Here is an 18,137-nt window from a genome sequence, read left to right on the forward strand (position 1 = left end):
GTGTTCATAATGAAGGAACTATTGTTCACAAACTGTTCATATTGTGTTCATACATGTTTTTTTTATTTACTTTCGTGTAACAACTATTCTTATTATATTCATATTATGTTCATAAATGTTATACAGTCCAAGTTCATATATATGTCAATTTTTGCTCGTATTTGACACAATGGTTCATATATATATATATATATATATATATATATATATATGTGTGTGTGTGTGTGTGTGTGTGTATGTATGTGTGTTCATATGGTTTTTATATTAACAAAAATAAATTAATAAAAATAATGAGATTTTTTGATTTTGTAACTCTCAATTAATGATATGGAAGTTACATAAAAAAATTACCTAAATACCCTTTTCCCCTTTGTTCAMATATGTTCTTTGAAATTGTAAATTTAAAATTTTAATTTTTTTATCATGATTAATCACAACCCTTTATTGTAAGAATCAATGGTCAAGATTGGTTAACAAAGTTAACACAAAAATCTTGGTTAGTATTTGAATCAAGCTCTATATATATATGTGTGTGTAATATATATATATATATATATATATATATATGAATCATTGCGTAAAATACGAACAAAAAGTGACATGTATATGAACTTGGACTGCATACATTTATGAACACAATATGAACATAGTAAGAATAGCTGTTACACGAAAGGAAATAAAAAAAAAAACAGATATGAACACAATATGTACATCTCGTGAATAATAGTTCCTTCATTATTAACACATTCAAAAGTGAGCCAATGTTGAGATATGCAGCTAGTATACATATAAACACAATATGAACACTTGTGAACAATAGCATCATAGAAATAGTATGAACACAGTATGAACGAGTGATGAACATGAACAAGCCATATAGTGAGAGAATATCGTAGAAATAGTATGAATATATAACATATATGCTATGAACACGTGGTGCAATTAAAGAAAAAAGCTATCAATACAAGATGATTTATAAAAAACACAACACATCGTAATGAACATAATTTCGATTAAAACGAATCTAATAAAAATATTAATCTATTACCAAGACAATTGTTTTGGTTAATTTCTTCACTTCCCGAACTTGAACTCCGATTGTCATCATAAACCATTTTAATCTTCTCACTATTGTCGATTTCTTTTCCATTGCGTTTATCCATATTAGCTTGATCGATACCGGAAATTTTACTACAGTGTTTCCTATGCGAATTAAAAACTCATAAAAAATGAACATGGAAGATCAAAATATATATATATATATATATATATATGTGTGTGTGTGTGGGAGCGCGTTCATATGGTTCTTACATTAACAAAAATAATGTGTTCATATACTAACCAAGATTTTTATATCTAGGGGTTGGCTGTACATATTGTGTTCATATATGTTTTTATTTATTTATTTCCTTTCATGGTAGCAGCTATTCTTATTATGTTGATATAATGTTCATAAATGTTATGCAGTCTAAGTTCATATACATGTCAATTTTTGTTTGTATTTTACACAATGGTTCTTATATATATATATATGTATGTATGTATGTATGTATGTATGTATGTATGTATGTATGTATGTGTGTGTGTGTGTGCGCGCACGCACGTTCATATGGTTCTTACATTAACAAAAATAATGTAATTTTTTGATTTTGTAACTCTCAATTAATAATATGAGAGTTATATAAAAAAAGAAAATTACCTAAATACCCTTTTCCCATTTGTTCACATATGTTTTTTGAAATGTAAATTTAAAAAATTAATTTTTTATCATGATTGATCACAACCGTTTATTGTAAGAATCAATGGCCAAGATTGGTTAACAAAGTTAACACAATAATCTTAGTTAACATTTGAACCAGCCCCTACATATATAATAGATATAATTTTTATCGAGTCTTTGAATTAGTTAAACATGATTAACCATCACTTGTAACAGACTCGAACATAAATTCTGTATTTTTAATCAAGATTTGTATTAGTTTAATCATCGATTTACATAGAATATTGTATCATGTGTAGGGCTGTAAACGAACCGAATGAAAACGAACAAAAGCTTGTTCATGTTCGTTCGTTTAACTTAATCAAACAAATGAACGACACAAACGGTAAACGAACGAAAAGCTTGGTGTTCGTGTTCGTTCGTTTAGAAATCAGGTGTGTTCGTGTTTATTTATGTTCGTTCGTTAACATGCTAAACGAACGTAAACGAATGAACATAAACAAACGGGCTAAACGAACATAAACGAACGTAAACGAACGGACATAAACAAACGAGCTAAACAAACATAAATGAACGAATATAAACGAACGTAAACGAACGGTAAATGAACAAACGTTTGCGAGCATAAATGAACGAACAAGACTCTTGTTCATGTTCGTTCGTTTAACTAGACGAACAATTTTTTTTGTTCATATTCGTTTATTTATTAAATAAACGAACATAAACAAACTTCCCATCGAACGGTTCGCTGAACGTTCAGTTCGTTTATAGCCCTAATCATGTGGGTATAAAACTAGTTTTATTAGGGCATATCTTTTCTTCATAATTTCTACAAATTAAATGGAGAATAAAAAATAGAATCTCCCAAAAAAGAATCACATCCAACTTTAAAAATCATTTCATTTCGAAAACTTTAACATTAATTATATTATTAAAATATATCAGACATTTAATACCTCAACAAACATTCAATATTTAGTCAACCAGAAATAAAAGAAATTATTCCTCTGTTTACGCGCATTTAATTTTGGAAGATTCTATAAATTTCTATAAAAGTTCTTATTTTTTGTGTAATTTTCTTTAATTCAATTTTTTATTTTATAATTTAATTTAGGTTTAATGATCAAATAATTTATTTTTTATAAAAATAATAACTGTGTTTTCCAATTAGAACTCAATTATCCTAATTATATTTTTAATTTTATATTTAAAATAATAACTTTATCCAATATTTGATTACGTTTATCTACAGTTAGTTAGACGAATTCAAACATAAAGCTTAATAAGTTGTACTTATGCACACAATTTACTTGTAATCTTGAATTTTAAGTAATATGAATCAATAAACAGTACTTCATGTATAAAAGATGGTTTCTAAAAGTTTTTGTCAAATGTTTTATAATATAGTATAAATTTAACACAGATGCTCTAGTAACAACAACAATGATAATTATATGTTTTGTGAACATACTTTTAAAAATAATTACTGATAAGCTACCTGTTAAGCTTATAAGCAGGTAAAATAGAAAATGCATCTTGAAAAAATAGTTAATTACAAATATTTTATAATATAATAAAAAATAAATTTATAACAATATAATTAAAAAAAAATCTAATAATATAATATGTTAACTGATACAAATAAGATAATAAAGAAAAATTAAACAATACAATATGTTAATTGAAAGAATTTAAAATTGATTATTATATATACACTATAAATTTTGAATTTGTTAAAACAAATTTTTGAAAAAAATCTGCATTAATCTATGATTTTGAATAATTAATACATATAATATGGCTAAAGGCTTGGGTATGGCATATTCGTGAACCCAAGTTCGAGCCCTGGGAGGGGAGTATTGGCGACATATAGTGGGGCCATGTTTAGCCTCCAAATTTGCCGGGGATTAGTCGGGCTTTGGCCCGAACACCCTTACAAAAAATAAAATTGGTCAACCTCACATATCCTAACTAATTAATATATTTAAAAAATATATATAATTAATGATTAAATTAAATATTTTATTAAAATTATTTAGCAGATTTTAATTATTTATAAAATAAAATAAGTATAACTTTAATTTTTATGTAACTTACATAAACATTAGAATTGTTATATTTGTTTTTTTGACATTTAAATATATCAAATAGTAATTAAAAAAATAATTGATAAAGTTAATAACATTTATAATTAATTAATAAATAATTGAACAAAATACCCAAAATAGCAACTTACTTTTACAATTTTTTTTTTATTACAACAGTGTACTTTCAAAATATTTTGTATTAGGTCATCGTACTTTCAAAAATTTACCCGCTATAGTATTCGGTAGCCTTATAAATTAATCTGCCCCCGTCGCTGTCTCGGCTGTGCTACCGGAGGCTCTGGGGAAGTCGGAATAGGAGAGCGGACAATTAGCTAGAGCAGCGGGTGCTGTAGCGAAACTGATTGCAAAAGAAGGGAAATCGGCCACATTAAAATTACCATTTTACTTATTATAACAGGTTTCTTTGTCACCTCATCATCCACGTAGGCTGTCTGCAGTACGATAATGCTGACATGACATTTCCTATTATAGCATTGTACTTTCAAGATTTCTTTATTATAACATTATCAATTTCTATTACAACATTGTACTTTTAATTTTAATATTTTTATCATTTAAACATTGTAAATTTAATCAAATATGTTTACTAAAAATTATAATTTTACAAAAAATCACTATTTCACGAATAAAAATATTCATAAAAAATCATTCGTTCATCGAGTTTCATCGTAAATTTTATGTCTAGTCGTACTTGTTCTGACATAGGTTTATTAGTTTAACTAACCTCACAGTAACACAGTAAGTGGTCAAGATCATCTTTTCTTTCTCAATAAAACCAGTAAAACTAGGATGTTAAGTTAAGATTGTCTTTTACAAAGTAAGCTATGAAATTTACGATGAACGGATGGTTTTTAATGAAATTTGTATTCGTTAAATAATGATCTTTTATAAACATGTTTTATTTCTGATATTATAATTTTTAGTAAACATATTTGATTAAATTTACAATATTTAGATGATAAAAATATTAAAATTAAAAGTACAATGTTGTAATAGAAATTGATGATGTTATAATAAATTAATTTTGAAAGTACAATGTTATAATAAGAAATGCAATGTCAGCACTACCGTATATGTGGACAGCCTATGTGGATGATTAAGTGGCAAAGAAACCTGGTATAATGGGTATATTTAATTTAAAAGGTTACCCAATACTATAACAGATAAATTTTTGAAAGTACTACGCCGTAATAAAAAATATTTTGAAAGAATGTCTTAAACATGTTTTTGTGTTTCCAATTAATCTTTTATTGTTTCCTTTTGTATTTGATGTATTGCAATAACCCACTTAATGATTTTAAGCCTTTATATTGAGAAGATCGGAAATTTTGGGAAATATTTGGAGGTTTTAAAAGTTAAAGGGATTGGTTTGGGAATTCAAGAGCTCGCAATAAAATCAGGTTCGGGAGGCAATACTGGCTTCCAAGGCTTAAGTTTGGCTCGACATTCGTTGCCACTAGTGCCAAAGAAGAATTTCTGATCTCATCTTGCTTGCTGGGAGAGAGGGATTTCAGACTGATTACCAGCTTTGAAGCTTATTAGATTTTGGGGGAAATTGGAACATGTATTAAGAGTAATCATTACTTTTCAAACATCAATTTTACTGATAGAAAGAAGTTAAGGAGGGAAGTTGGTAGTAGAATGAGGATGCTGGTGATCTAAGCGAAGGAGATCTGAGTTTTGGTAGCAGTGTTTCACTAATCCAGGTAACCTATGAAACTCTTCACTTTATTATGTAACGATTGTGAAATTAGTCTATTTGATGTTGATTTGGTCATCGGAAGTTATGACAAACAATGCTATGATGAAAGAATATATAAATACATATCGATTCATTCCATTAGGTAATGCAATTGTACTGTATGTGGAATTAGATTTAGAATTACAATATACTGATATTTGAAAGAAATCGAGGTTGGGCGTAGGTGTTACTATTGGAATTAATTTTTTGAAACAAAATCCACACCATTAAGCAATCAAAATAAGAAAGAAACATAGACCTTCTGTATTTGAATCTGTACCATATATAGCATAAACCGTAACCTACTGATATATACAAAACCTTGAACTTGATTCGAGTTATTGTACCGAACCTCAAACCTGTCTTGTTTGTTTATGTACAACATGAACCATGGCGTGTTAGATGACAAAGACTAGTAGATATAATCACAACCAAAGAAGTTTTATACTCCTTACTGTTTTCAGTGTGGCCTGTGAGAGCTGTATAAAATTGAGGCAAAATCTGAAAACTAGATATGACCTCAAAATAACAGGGTCAAGGTCGATAGCAAGACAATAAAAGTTGTGTGTGAGAGAGAGAGAAGAGAAATTAGGGTTTGATCCGATGTATAAAAAAAGGAAAATGATTCATTTAGGAAGAAATCGGGTGGGTTTGAGAGTTTTACACCCGGATTGTAGTTTGGGTTATGGGCGCAGGTTGGATCTAGAGGATCTAACGGTCTGTTTGGCTCATACTAAGAAATGAAAGTGGGAATGAGAATGAAAATGACAGATAATAAAAATGAGAATACATTTTCATTCCCACCATTTTAATCACGAATAATTTTGGGCTTCTAGGGAAATGTGCCCATTATATTATAGAAAAACTAAACAGTTTCTTTTTTTATTTTCATCTTCATTGATTACTGTCTAATACCTCTAATCAAACACCCTCTAAATATTGTTGAAGGAAGTTTGGGGATTTGGCATCTCCAACCCCTGATCTTTTTAATTTTGGCATTTAGGCACCAAATTTAATTACAAGGTTATTCCAAGCTATTAATTATGCTATTTTGACTACTAGTTTATTTGAAAGTTATCTAACTAATCTTCGTTAAGTTAATTGGGTTTATGTAATTGTTGTTTCGGATTTATATTTGAAAATGCTCAGTGAGAGAATAATTAATATAACAAAGATCGCAAGTATACAATCGAGTTAATAATAAGTTCAATTAAGAGATCAATAATAAATCGAAAACCATAACGTAAAGTGTTCAATCGACAATTGACATGAAATGTCGTGATTAAATGAACTAAAATAATATCCTCAAATCAAGAATTGAGTATAAAAATAAGAAAATCAACTGGGTTCGAGGGTTGTACGGACCGCTCGAACAAATGGAAATGAGTGCAGGGCAATACACCCAAATCCCTTTTGATAATCGGCTCCCGAAAACAGTTCTTATGATCGATCCATTCGCCCTCAAATTGGCCGGTACCATTGATTAGTTCATCTTCATGTAATTGGATTCCCACAATACCAATTCCTTTTGACCAATGAATTGGACAAAGGGATCATCCCTAGCTTCTTCCTTTAGGGTTGGGTTCACGTGAGACCAATGGTTTTTCGTGAGACCCGTAAGACCAATTTATGTTCATTGATCAACTTTATAAGCTAATGATATAATGGTCTAAAGTTGCACGGTGGCAATTTTGTGAGTATTGAGAAGTCTCGTGCCGTTTATGAATGTGTAGATTATCAGATTGTAGATCTAATCCAAAGGTTGAGAATTGGTCTTACGAGTCTCACGAAAAACCCTTGGTCTCACATGATCCCAAATCATCTTTAATCCAATGTGAATTGCATATTTTATCATAACTTGCATAATATTTTATCACACGAGGTGTATGTATGATATGTGAGCACGTAGAGTTGACCAAACATATTCTAAGTTTCCAAATCCCCAAATCACTCATAATTGAGTGCTAAATACATCCACAAGATCTGGTTTTTGTCCACCCAATCATATCCTTAAGTTTAACGAGCTTTATGCTGCCCACGATCAAGAAAACATGACCCACCATTGAAGAACAAAACACGACATTGACCTCTCTAAATGATCACTATAAAAGTCTTTGAATCTTTCTGTAAATTTTAAGGAAACTGATCAAGATGTTGAGAATGAGGAGCAAATTGGTCGCGTTCAACTCAGTGAGGGCTCGTGTTCAAGTCCGTTCACCATCACCAAGACATAGAAAATCTTATAGTTTGGGACGACTGAACGAAGGTATGAAGACTGTGGCGTTTTCAGGCAGTGAAAACAGCAGTAGGGAATTGAATTTCGACATCAAACATGAGATTTTGAAGGGGGAAGCAATGACGGAAAATGGGTGCGCGAATAAGGTGATGGTGGTGGTTGATACAAGTGTTGAAGCTAAAGGTGCTCTTCAATGGGCACTTACTCATACTGTTCAAGATCAGGATACCATCATTCTTCTTCATGTTGCTAGTCCTTCAAAACTAGGTAAAATTTGTAACTTTTTTAAGTTGATTTTTGTGGGATGAGTTCCGTTTTCGTGATCATTTTCGATCAAGAAAGTATTTTTCATCCGTTACGTTTACATTTGCAGGTTTTAAATCAAGTGGGGGAGTTAATCAAAAAGCATATGAACATCTTTGCTCCATGAAGAAAACCGTTCAGATGAAGAGGCCTGAGGTTAGTAGAACGATATATATATGAACTTCCGACATTGAAAACTAGCATAAATCGGATTTATAGGATGTCAAAAACGTCTAAATGTCGTAATAGAATGATTTACAAGACTTAAGTTTACAGGACCAAACAATTGTGTATCCTAACTGTAGCAAGTTTGAATTCTGGGATTGGTTATTTGAAACAACTTATGCTTTTCTACAAAAGCACTTATCAACTTATTATAAGTCAGAAGGGTTTAACTTCTTCAAAAACTCCTTATAAGTTGTTTATCCACTGGTGCCACACCTGAATAAGTCAATAAGTTGTCTTTATAAGCAATTCCAAACACCCCCTAAAACCAAAATTCCATTGATGATCCACTCACAAGTTATAGATTGAAATCGTCTTTGAAAACAGGTGAAAGTTGAGATAGAAGTGAGACAAGGGAAAGAGAAGGGTCCGACGATAGTCGAAGCAGCAAAGCAAGAACGAGTTTCTTTGTTGGTTTTGGGGCAAAAAAAGCAGTCAATGATGTGGAGAATTCGAAAGATGTGGGCAGCGAAGAAAAGCAAAAACCAAGCTGTGGATTACTGCATCCAGAAGGCTGATTGCATGACGATTGCAGTGAGAAAAAAGAGCAAGAAACATGGGGGATATCTCATCACCACAAAGAGACGCAAGAACTTTTGGCTTTTGGCTTAATGCATATCGATAATATGTGCATTTCCAGTTTGAATTTGACTGAACCAACAAGACTAAGGAATGATGCCAATCGTCTAGCAAAGTGCGTATATTTCCTGTTATAGAAAGGGTTCGACCTAAAAGTATTGATGTCATCATTTCAGATACAATGATGCCATAGATTTGGAACCAGTTGGTTGATTTTTATGGCTATGAAATCTTGCAAGAGAAATTGTTCAGGAAACGATTTTCAAGTTGAAACGAACATCAAAATCACATCCTTCTTCAAGAAAACACATAAATATATGGATTACATCAACGAATCAAAAGTATCATGAAGTGAATTTTTATAAAAGAAATTAGGTCAAGAAACACTGTAAAGTTCATCCCAGAAATGGGGTTTATTGATCAACAGGGGGGAAAGAGGGACATACTTGACGGCAACGGTAAGACGTCGACTCTGCAGGGCACCATGATTTGCTTATTTTCGAGTTTTGAAATCGGATATTTGAAGCCAATCATTTTATGGTTCACGACTATAACCGTGGGTGTTTGATATTGCTTATTTGAAATAATTTAATGTTTTTCTGTAAAAGCACTTATCAACTTATTATAAGTCAGAAGAATTTAAATTCTTCAAAAATTCTTTATTATCGGTTTGACATCGGTATAAGTTGTTTATTCAGACATTCAAAAATGCTTATTACCGATGTCGCACCAGAATAAGTCAATAAGTTGTGTTTATAAGCAATCTCAAACACCCCTTAAATCTAAAAAGTTTGAAGGAACAGGGTTTGGGTTTTTTTCCTTCTTATTTTACAAGTTCATGACTTTAAAAATTGGAATATGAAGAAATTCATGTTTGACTGTGAATTTGATCGACATTAATTGGAATAAAATCTGTTAAAAGAATTTGAATATGTCAGTTTGGTTTGTTGAATAAAATAGTGGTGGTGGGGCGGAGGCGGTGGCAATGACTGTGGTAATAGTCGTGGTGGCAATGACGATGGTAAGGATGAATGGTGGCGGCGATGAGGGAGATGGTGGCAATGATAAGAGCATAATAGTTTTGCACACTATGTTGTGGGATGGAATAGAATGGAGTAAATATAATAACGTAATAGTTTTTCTTAGAAGATGGGAAGAAGTAATGTGAGTTCCTTGTTGAAACCCAATGGATTTACGTTCCACCTTATATGGAATTCGAATTCTTTATAAAAACTCAAATGAATAAACCAAAACATGAATGAAATTTGGTCAACAGAATTGGTCATTCCAATTCCTTCGAATTCCAACAAGTGAAACACTAGCTTAGGGGGTATTTGTTTCGCAAAATGAAATTTGATGGAATTGGAATCCATTAAAGGAATTTGACAATGAAAGAACTAGAATGAACTTTGATAGAATTTGACCACACCTTTGGTTGGTAAGAATTGAAGTGAAATCTCTCAAAAAAGAATTGGATTTTTCATATTTGTTTGGGGGAGGGGTGAGGGTGGTAGCTGTGATAACGACAGTAGTGATATCGTAGTCGGGTGGGTGGTGGTAGTTGTGACGACAACTGTAATGGCATGATGGTCGGTAGGTGAGGGTGGTAGTGGGTGGCGGGTGGGTGGCGGTTGTAACAACGACAAAAGGATTTTTATTTATTTACAAATATTCTATTATTATCTGTACTGATCCAAATACAAAATGTCTTCAACAAAATCGAAGACTAGCCGAAGTGAATTAGATTATCATCTAGTCGATTGAAGATCGGTACAAGATAAACTCAAAAATAGTATGATAAATACTAGTTTCGACAGGCCGATTTTTTGAGTGCAAACTTAACCATCACCAACTCTACCAACTCTTGTCCTAGCATGAGAACATGATCAACATGTCAGACTAAATAAGTTTAAAAGTACTATTTTAAAAGTACCAAGCTTTCTTTATTGTTTATTTTGCATATAGAAGGATGAGTTGTATTAACAAATGTCTACAACAATATTAAAGGCTAAATTGAATAATATAAGCATGCACTGATCAACAAATCAGATAAGACACACGTTAAAGTTGGACAACAAATTAGCAACATTTAATGTAATGTTGACTATAAAAAGGAAACCCTTATCAAATGTTGCAACTCACCAATCCGATCACAATTGTATATCCAATCATCGACAATCGTAACTAATTGGATCGGTTGATCTTCTGCACACCCCTATTAATTGGTACCAACTAAATTGGTGTTGACTTTTTTCAGTTGGTACATGTTGGTATGGTTTTGTACCAACGTCACAAACGATGGAGTTACAAATTTATTTATTTTAACAACTTTACTAACTAGATCAAGATGCATTAAGACTTAGAGCATTCAAATAACATGTTGATATGTATTGCACTACATATCTCTACCTATAGAGACATTCAAATAACCTTTCTACAATAAATGCATTCACTTTAATGAAATAATAACCTCAATTAAAATGGTGACATTTTTTGAAGCTAAAGGATAACCGTAGTAAGGAACCTAAGCACATGCTATGTCATGCGTTGGCTTGGCCCTCAATTTTTTCCCCAAATCGCTTCTTTAACGAAAACGAGAACGACCCACCCACACACTCTGTCACCTCTTCCTTTCCTTTCCCCCAAGCCGACATTTTTCTTGCGTGTCAGGAGCTCAACACATCGCCCTCGCTCTTTGCCCATTACCGGATTGATTGTTTCAATTTCAAATCAACTCATACTCGATTGAACTCGATATTGGCTCCAATAACACTGATTTCCATCCAAGTTAGTGTGATTGGTTGCTTCGCGCCTTGATTCGTTCATGGGTTTTCTTTAAAGATTGCGATTCTCTTCTGCAATTGATTCAATTTTATGATTGATTTGATGGGTTTTAACTCGTTATTGATTTGGTTGTGGTGAATTGTGGATTCGGATTCTTGATTAAAAGATGCGCCGGCGGGCTGCCGACTACCGGCGTCGTGTTCGAAGGAGGCTTCCAATTTGGATCTGGGTCTTTCTTGTGTTGTTCTCTGTCGCTGGATTTGTTCTAATCTTTGTTCAACACAATTATCAAGATCAAGATCAAGATCGGGTTAAACAGCCCGTATTGGTAAGATTTTACAGCAATGCCAAATTCTATTTTTGTTCTTTAATGCAGTTCTTTAAGGGGGTTCATCTTTGTAATGATAATTTTTCTATCATTATCTGGTTAATAATGCTCAGTGACCTATGGTATCAAGTGATGCTAAAGTTTTTGATTCTTGGTGATTTAAAGCTGATTTTAGGCATCTAACTAACAAATCTTTTGTTTTATTGATGTCTTTATCAAAGTGTATAGTTGTGAAGTTGTTATAGTGAGATTTATATGCCTCTGAAGTTTAGATTTGAGACATTGATGAATTGGACTAGTGATTGCCCTTCAAGAATTAGAACTTGCTTGTTACAACTAGAAGAAATCAAAGCAATCGATTCTAAGTGTTCCTTAAATATGTTTAGAATTACCTAAAGAATGTTAGCTTGGCTTTTTCGGTAGTACTTGAACTTAACACAATGGCAAGAGAGGAACTTGCCATTAACGTAAACGAAAGGTTTTCAAGAAATAGAGAGATGTGTTAGTAATCTTGTGTGATATATGAGGTTGCTATGTTCACTTGTGGTGGTTGCTTTTTTCGTCAATTACTTGTATAGGTATGACATGGATCAGGATAGTTTCGATTATATGGTGCATGAGATAGTCTATGACCGTTGATCGTCTCTGTAACTATTGATGTGCCATCAAGAAGAACACTTGTTTAACTTGAAGAATTGGCATATCTTCTTATAGTATTAGAAGGATAAAGTCAAGGAAATTTCGTCTTACCAAACTTACCAACCGACAAAGGAAGACTTCCATTAGAGGCAGCTCTATTACGTTTTGATTGTCCAAATCTTTATTTACCAATCTTGAAGTTTCTCTGGGCTTCAATTAGAAGGTTGTCTCTATTGTATTAGCCTGGCTGCTTTTGTTGTGGCTTTTTGGTCTTTGTTTGATTTTGGAAATGGCTTTTGCGTTCTCACTACTTGAGCTTTTCCATTACTACACTTTGCCTTTTACTTTTGGGGGATTAAGTTTCCGTTCAATAAAAATCTTGAGATCCATTAAAGATCCTAATATTCACTTAATCTAGTAGTTTCTTCATCTAATTGCAATTTGGTTTTCTCACGTCTTTTTTCTCTTCATACCAGAGTTTGACTTTCCAAATCTGGTACTCTATAAGTTGACTTTGGCCTTGTACCACATATGCTTGTAGTTGCTAGACGATACTCTTATCATGCCATATGTTAGCAATTTCTTGAGACATAATAACCATCAAAGATTAATCAAGTGGGTGCACTTATGTTTGCATTTTAGGTGTGTTGGTACTTAATACATTATATAAGTGTGTTGCCATTGTACGTATTATACGTGTGTATGTGTTTGAATTGTGGAGGCCGGGGGCATTTGTGTATTTTGTTTGCTATACATAGAAGGGTATCCCTCAGATCCCTTGCAATTAGTTCATATTTGTTCAAAAATTAACAAATACACAGACTTGAGGAATCCAAATGGAAGTCCGCTACTCAAGTCACACCAAACCAAACCAAAACAAACAACAAGCCAAGTCCATCCCCCCCGGAAGTGGGGTCTGGGAGGGGTGCGATGTATGCAAACCTGATCCCTACCCCGGAGAGTAGACTTGACCCCTACCTTTTCTAAAGTCACTCTTCAACATAGAATTAGAATAACATTAAAAAGAGACAGTGGATGCATGCTGTTTAGGCTCTCTTTTGTGTTTTTATACTGTTGGGAGTCCCACATCGGCTAGACACGGCCATTAAACCTATATACATGTGGGCACCTCCCCCCTCTCTATAAGGGCTCTTTTAGAGAGATTTAAATGAGTTCCATATAAACTAACATATACCTTTTAAAAGAGTCCATGTTTAACCAATCTTTCTATTTATAACAAGGTTTTAATTAAATATTCATGTTATTGGGTCGATTGTAGCTCTTATTTAGAAAGCATCCAGATTATTTGTGTTTTTGTATCTTTGATTTCCTGTTTCCTGCAATTATTATCATGTCTGAGATTTGGATGCCTACATATATACGAAGCATCTATGATACAGATGCTAGAGAACGTTATTGGACTTCTTTGTATAAAGTTATAGAATGGTCGATTTTATCATATTCTTTTCTAAGACCTTAGTTTGAAACAACACTTACATGATCATCTAACCATTTTCAGGAACAAAATGCTAGAAAAGTAAAAGTGACTCACAAGAAGTTGAATCTAACGAAGGAGATAGCTAGTGCCAATTCGTACGCCAGACAATTATTAGAGCAAATGACACTTGCAAAAGCGTATGTAGTCATTGCAAAAGAACACAATAACCTTCATCTTGCTTGGCAGCTAAGTTCAAATATAAGAAGCTGTCAGTTTCTGCTTTCGAAAGCTGCCATGAGAGCGGAGGCCATAACACAAGATGAAGCTGAACCGCTTATTAGTAGCCTATCGGCTCTAATTTTAAAATCGCAAGATGCCCATTATGATATTGCAACCACAATGATGACGATGAAATCTCACATTCAAGCACTTGAAGAACGGGCAAACGCAGCCACCATTCAAAGTGCGGTTTTTGGACAGCTAGCGGCTGAATCACTGCCCAAGAATCTTCACTGTGTAAATGTGAAACTTTTGGCGGATTGGATTACGAAGAAGAAGATACAGGAGCTTGCTGAGGAGAAAAACAACTCCCCAAGATTATTGGACAACAATCTTTACCATTTCTGTTTGTTTTCAGATAATTTACTGGCGGTTTCAGCTGTGGTCAACTCTACGGTCTCCAACGCTGACCATCCGAAGCAGCTTGTGTTCCATGTAGTTACTAATGGAGCCAACTATGCAGCCATGCAAGCTTGGTTCGTTACCAATGACTTCAAAGGGTCCATGATTGAAGTTCAAAAAGTCGAAGACTTCACTTGGTTGAATGCTTCTTACTCTCCCGTTGTTAGGAAATTAAGTGAAAACAACTTTCAGGGATACCCTCTTGAAGGCTCGCAAGATTTTTTGAACCCAAAGTACATATCTTTATTACACCACCTTCAGTTCTACATCCCTGAGATTTATCCACACCTTGAAAAAGTCGTCTTTCTTGACGACGATGTGATTGTTCAGAAAGATATAACCCCTCTTTTCTCCTTGGATCTTCATGGGAACATAAATGGAGCTGTGGAAACGTGCCTTGAAGCTTTTCACCGACTTTATAAGTATCTAAACTTCTCAAACCCAATCGTGAGCTCCAAGATTGATCCGCAGGCTTGCGGGTGGGCATTTGGGCTAAACGTTTTCGATTTGGTGGCTTGGAGGAATGCAAATGTGACAGCCAGATATCATTACTGGCAAGAACAGAATGCAGATGGAAATGTGTGGAAATTAGGGAGTTTGCCGGCCGGTCTTTTGGCGTTCTACGGACGGACGGAGCCACTAGACCGAAGATGGCACGTTTTAGGGCTAGGATATGATGTTAACATCGATAGCAGGCTCATAGAAAGTGCAGCTGTGATTCATTTCAACGGGAACCTGAAGCCATGGCTAAAGTTTGGGATTGCGAGGTACAAGCCTTTATGGCAAAGGTACGTAAACAGAACACACCCGTATCTCCTTGATTGTGTCACTAGTTGAAGGTGATTGTTAGTATACAGATAGAAAATTTTGGCATTGTTTAGATGTTAAATCTTTATAAATTATATTCTTTTGTTTGATTTTGGTCATCATATCAAAATTTTGGCATTGTAGACATTTTTGAAAGAAATATAATTTGATTTTGGAAGCAAAGTCTTTGGATTTGGTTTTCTTGGTGATGAACCAAATGCTCAACGAGGAGCTTCGTGGTACTACTAAACCAAACGAATCTATTATATCTCACTTGAAAGTAGCGTTAGGAGTGTTGGATGGACATAGACTTTGGCTTTACATCTAAGAGTAAAGAGGTGGTTAGTATTGTCGTGTTTTCCAAGTTGGATCTAAGAGCGGCTATCAACGAGTTTGAATATGCCTTTATCAATGTGGACATATTGCATCCACGCTCGATGAAATATCTGGTGCTCTCTCTGTCCCCAACGTCTCTCTCTCTCTCTCTACACCAAGACCGCTTATTTGTTTTTGTTGGCCTGTATATTCCAGTCTTTCCTTCTTTGGTGTCTATCCGCTTATACATACATACATACATACATATATATATATATATATATATATATATAGGGTTGGGTCCACGTGAGACCAGCCTGTTTTCGTGAGACCCGTGAAACCACATTTTTACACTTGAAACTTCATAGCAAAAACACTGTGAAGGTTAAAAAAAGTTGAACCTTCACAACAAAAACACTGTAAAGGTTAAAAAAAGTGACCTTCACAGCATTTTGCTGTGAAGTTTCAAGTGTAAAAAGGTGGTCTCACGAAAACAGGCTGGTCTCACATGATCCCAAGTCTATATATATATATATATATATACATATAGGCGAAGGATCATGTGAGAAGGCAAATTATAGTGAGAAGCGTGAGAAGATATTTGAACCCTTGATCACTTTTAATTTCATGCACATCCATGAATTGTGCTTTAGAAAGGAATTGATCTAGTGTACCTCATTAGTGTTGACATTCAATTAAGATTGATTCAAGGGTAAAGATCTCTTCTTATGCGTCTCATTATAGTGTGGGGTTCCGTTGAGAAGGAAATTTACAGTGAGAAGCGTAAGAAGAGATCTCCACCTTTGGTTCAATCATAATTGAATGTCAACACTAATGAGGTGCACCGAGATGCAGCAGATCAATTCCCTTCTAAAACGCAAAATTCATGGGTGGGCATGAGATTAAAAGTAATCAAGGGTTCATAACTCTTCTTACGCTTCTCACCATAACTTCCCTTCTTACACGATCCTTCGCCTATATATATATATATATATATACATTTGGGAAGTAAAGAAGTGATCCTAGCCTTTCATCTCAAGATTTGCAGCTTTGACTAGTCAAGATTTGCAACATGGTAACAACTATGTGAAAAGTAGAGGGGTAGTTTCGTAACTTTTACAAATAAACGGTAAAAAAATGCATATATGAACTCGTATGATTCACATATAAACTATTGGGCATATGTGAACCCGTGTGATTCACATATGAAATATTTAACTTATTCACATACAAATCCGTGTGATTAGTTAAGTAGTCATATGTGAATTGGTTAAATAGTTTATATGTGAATCACAGACGGATTCACATATGCACAAATAGTTCATATGTGAATCACACGTGTTCTCATATGTACTTGTCTGTTTCATATCTATAAAAAGTTACGAAATTATCCATCTATCATATCCACATACCATCCAATGTTTCACAGTCAAAACCGTAAATGTTGATGAGAAGAAGGGCTATATATATACTCATATGCTTTATACTTTGTTATAGTCACCCTTGTTTTCCCTTCTTATTTTGCTTCCTTGTACAGTTCCTTAAACCTATCTTTTTCCTCAACATCCCAACACGTCATCAGCTATTTACATCACTTATTATCATAATTTTTTGGAAAAAGTCCAAAAAAACCCAATGGACTTTACTATTTGGAACGATTAAGTCATTGGACAATTTTTTGGAACAAATAAATCCTTAGACATTCTAGAACCTGTTAAATAAGTCATTAGACATTACAAAACCTGTTAAATAAGTCCTTGGACTTTTTAAAATCTGTTAAATACATTTTGTTAGTGGAAAAAGTCCAAAAAAACCAATGGACTTTCATATTTTGAACGATCAAGTCCTTAAACATTTTTGAACGAAAAAAGTACTTACATTTATAAAAAAACAAATATACCATTCTCATTACTCTTCACAAAACATACAAAAGTTGTATCCAAAGCATAATAATTTGTATACAAATTTTGGGCATAATTTTACCAAAAGTCAAACCAAGAAAAAGCTAACAATTGCGCCATCTGAATCTTGGCCCTTAGCAACTTGACCCTTAAAGTTCAAAATCCCGATCTGCAATCAAACAACATCTAAATAGAGAATAAACCATGTATCCCAAATGGCATGACCAACCTTCATAGAAGAAACCAAGTGAAGAAATGGAGTCCAACCAGCAAGTGAACCACTCAACCAACTATTAGATCGAGTCTAACTAGCCAAACCAACCATAGTTATT

The 18,137-nt window shown here is 33.5% G+C and overlaps 2 protein-coding genes across 2 annotated transcripts; both read left to right on the plus strand.

Moving 5' to 3' along the window:
• The first annotated feature begins 7,729 nt into the window (after positions 1-7,729).
• LOC112510885 lies at positions 7,730-9,397 on the plus strand. Its single transcript, XM_025116236.1, has 3 exons — positions 7,730-8,072; positions 8,179-8,264; positions 8,661-9,397. The coding sequence occupies exons 1-3, from the start codon at positions 7,730-7,732 to the stop codon at positions 8,943-8,945; spliced, it is 714 nt and encodes a 237-aa protein (XP_024972004.1). The 3' UTR covers positions 8,946-9,397.
• Positions 9,398-11,578: 2,181 nt separating this feature from the next.
• LOC112511470 (probable galacturonosyltransferase 11) lies at positions 11,579-15,702 on the plus strand. Its single transcript, XM_025117102.1, has 2 exons — positions 11,579-12,024; positions 14,183-15,702. Exons 1-2 carry the CDS (start codon positions 11,863-11,865, stop codon positions 15,617-15,619), a joined length of 1,599 nt encoding a protein of 532 aa, XP_024972870.1. The 5' UTR covers positions 11,579-11,862; the 3' UTR covers positions 15,620-15,702.
• The last annotated feature ends 2,435 nt before the right edge of the window (positions 15,703-18,137 follow it).

Source organism: Cynara cardunculus (genome assembly GCF_001531365.2).
Source record: "Cynara cardunculus var. scolymus isolate 2C chromosome LG 4, CcrdV1, whole genome shotgun sequence".
NCBI lineage: Eukaryota > Viridiplantae > Streptophyta > Magnoliopsida > Asterales > Asteraceae > Cynara > Cynara cardunculus.

Coding starts and splice junctions, on each gene's coding strand:
- LOC112510885 (XM_025116236.1), top strand. CDS start 7,730: ATGAGGAGCAAATTGGTCGCGTTCAACTCAGTGAGGGCTCGTGTTCAA. Junction 8,073..8,178: donor TGCTAGTCCTTCAAAACTAG/GTAAAATTTGTA, acceptor TTACATTTGCAG/GTTTTAAATCAAGTGGGGGA. Junction 8,265..8,660: donor TTCAGATGAAGAGGCCTGAG/GTTAGTAGAACG, acceptor CTTTGAAAACAG/GTGAAAGTTGAGATAGAAGT.
- LOC112511470 (XM_025117102.1), top strand. CDS start 11,863: ATGCGCCGGCGGGCTGCCGACTACCGGCGTCGTGTTCGAAGGAGGCTT. Junction 12,025..14,182: donor GGGTTAAACAGCCCGTATTG/GTAAGATTTTAC, acceptor AACCATTTTCAG/GAACAAAATGCTAGAAAAGT.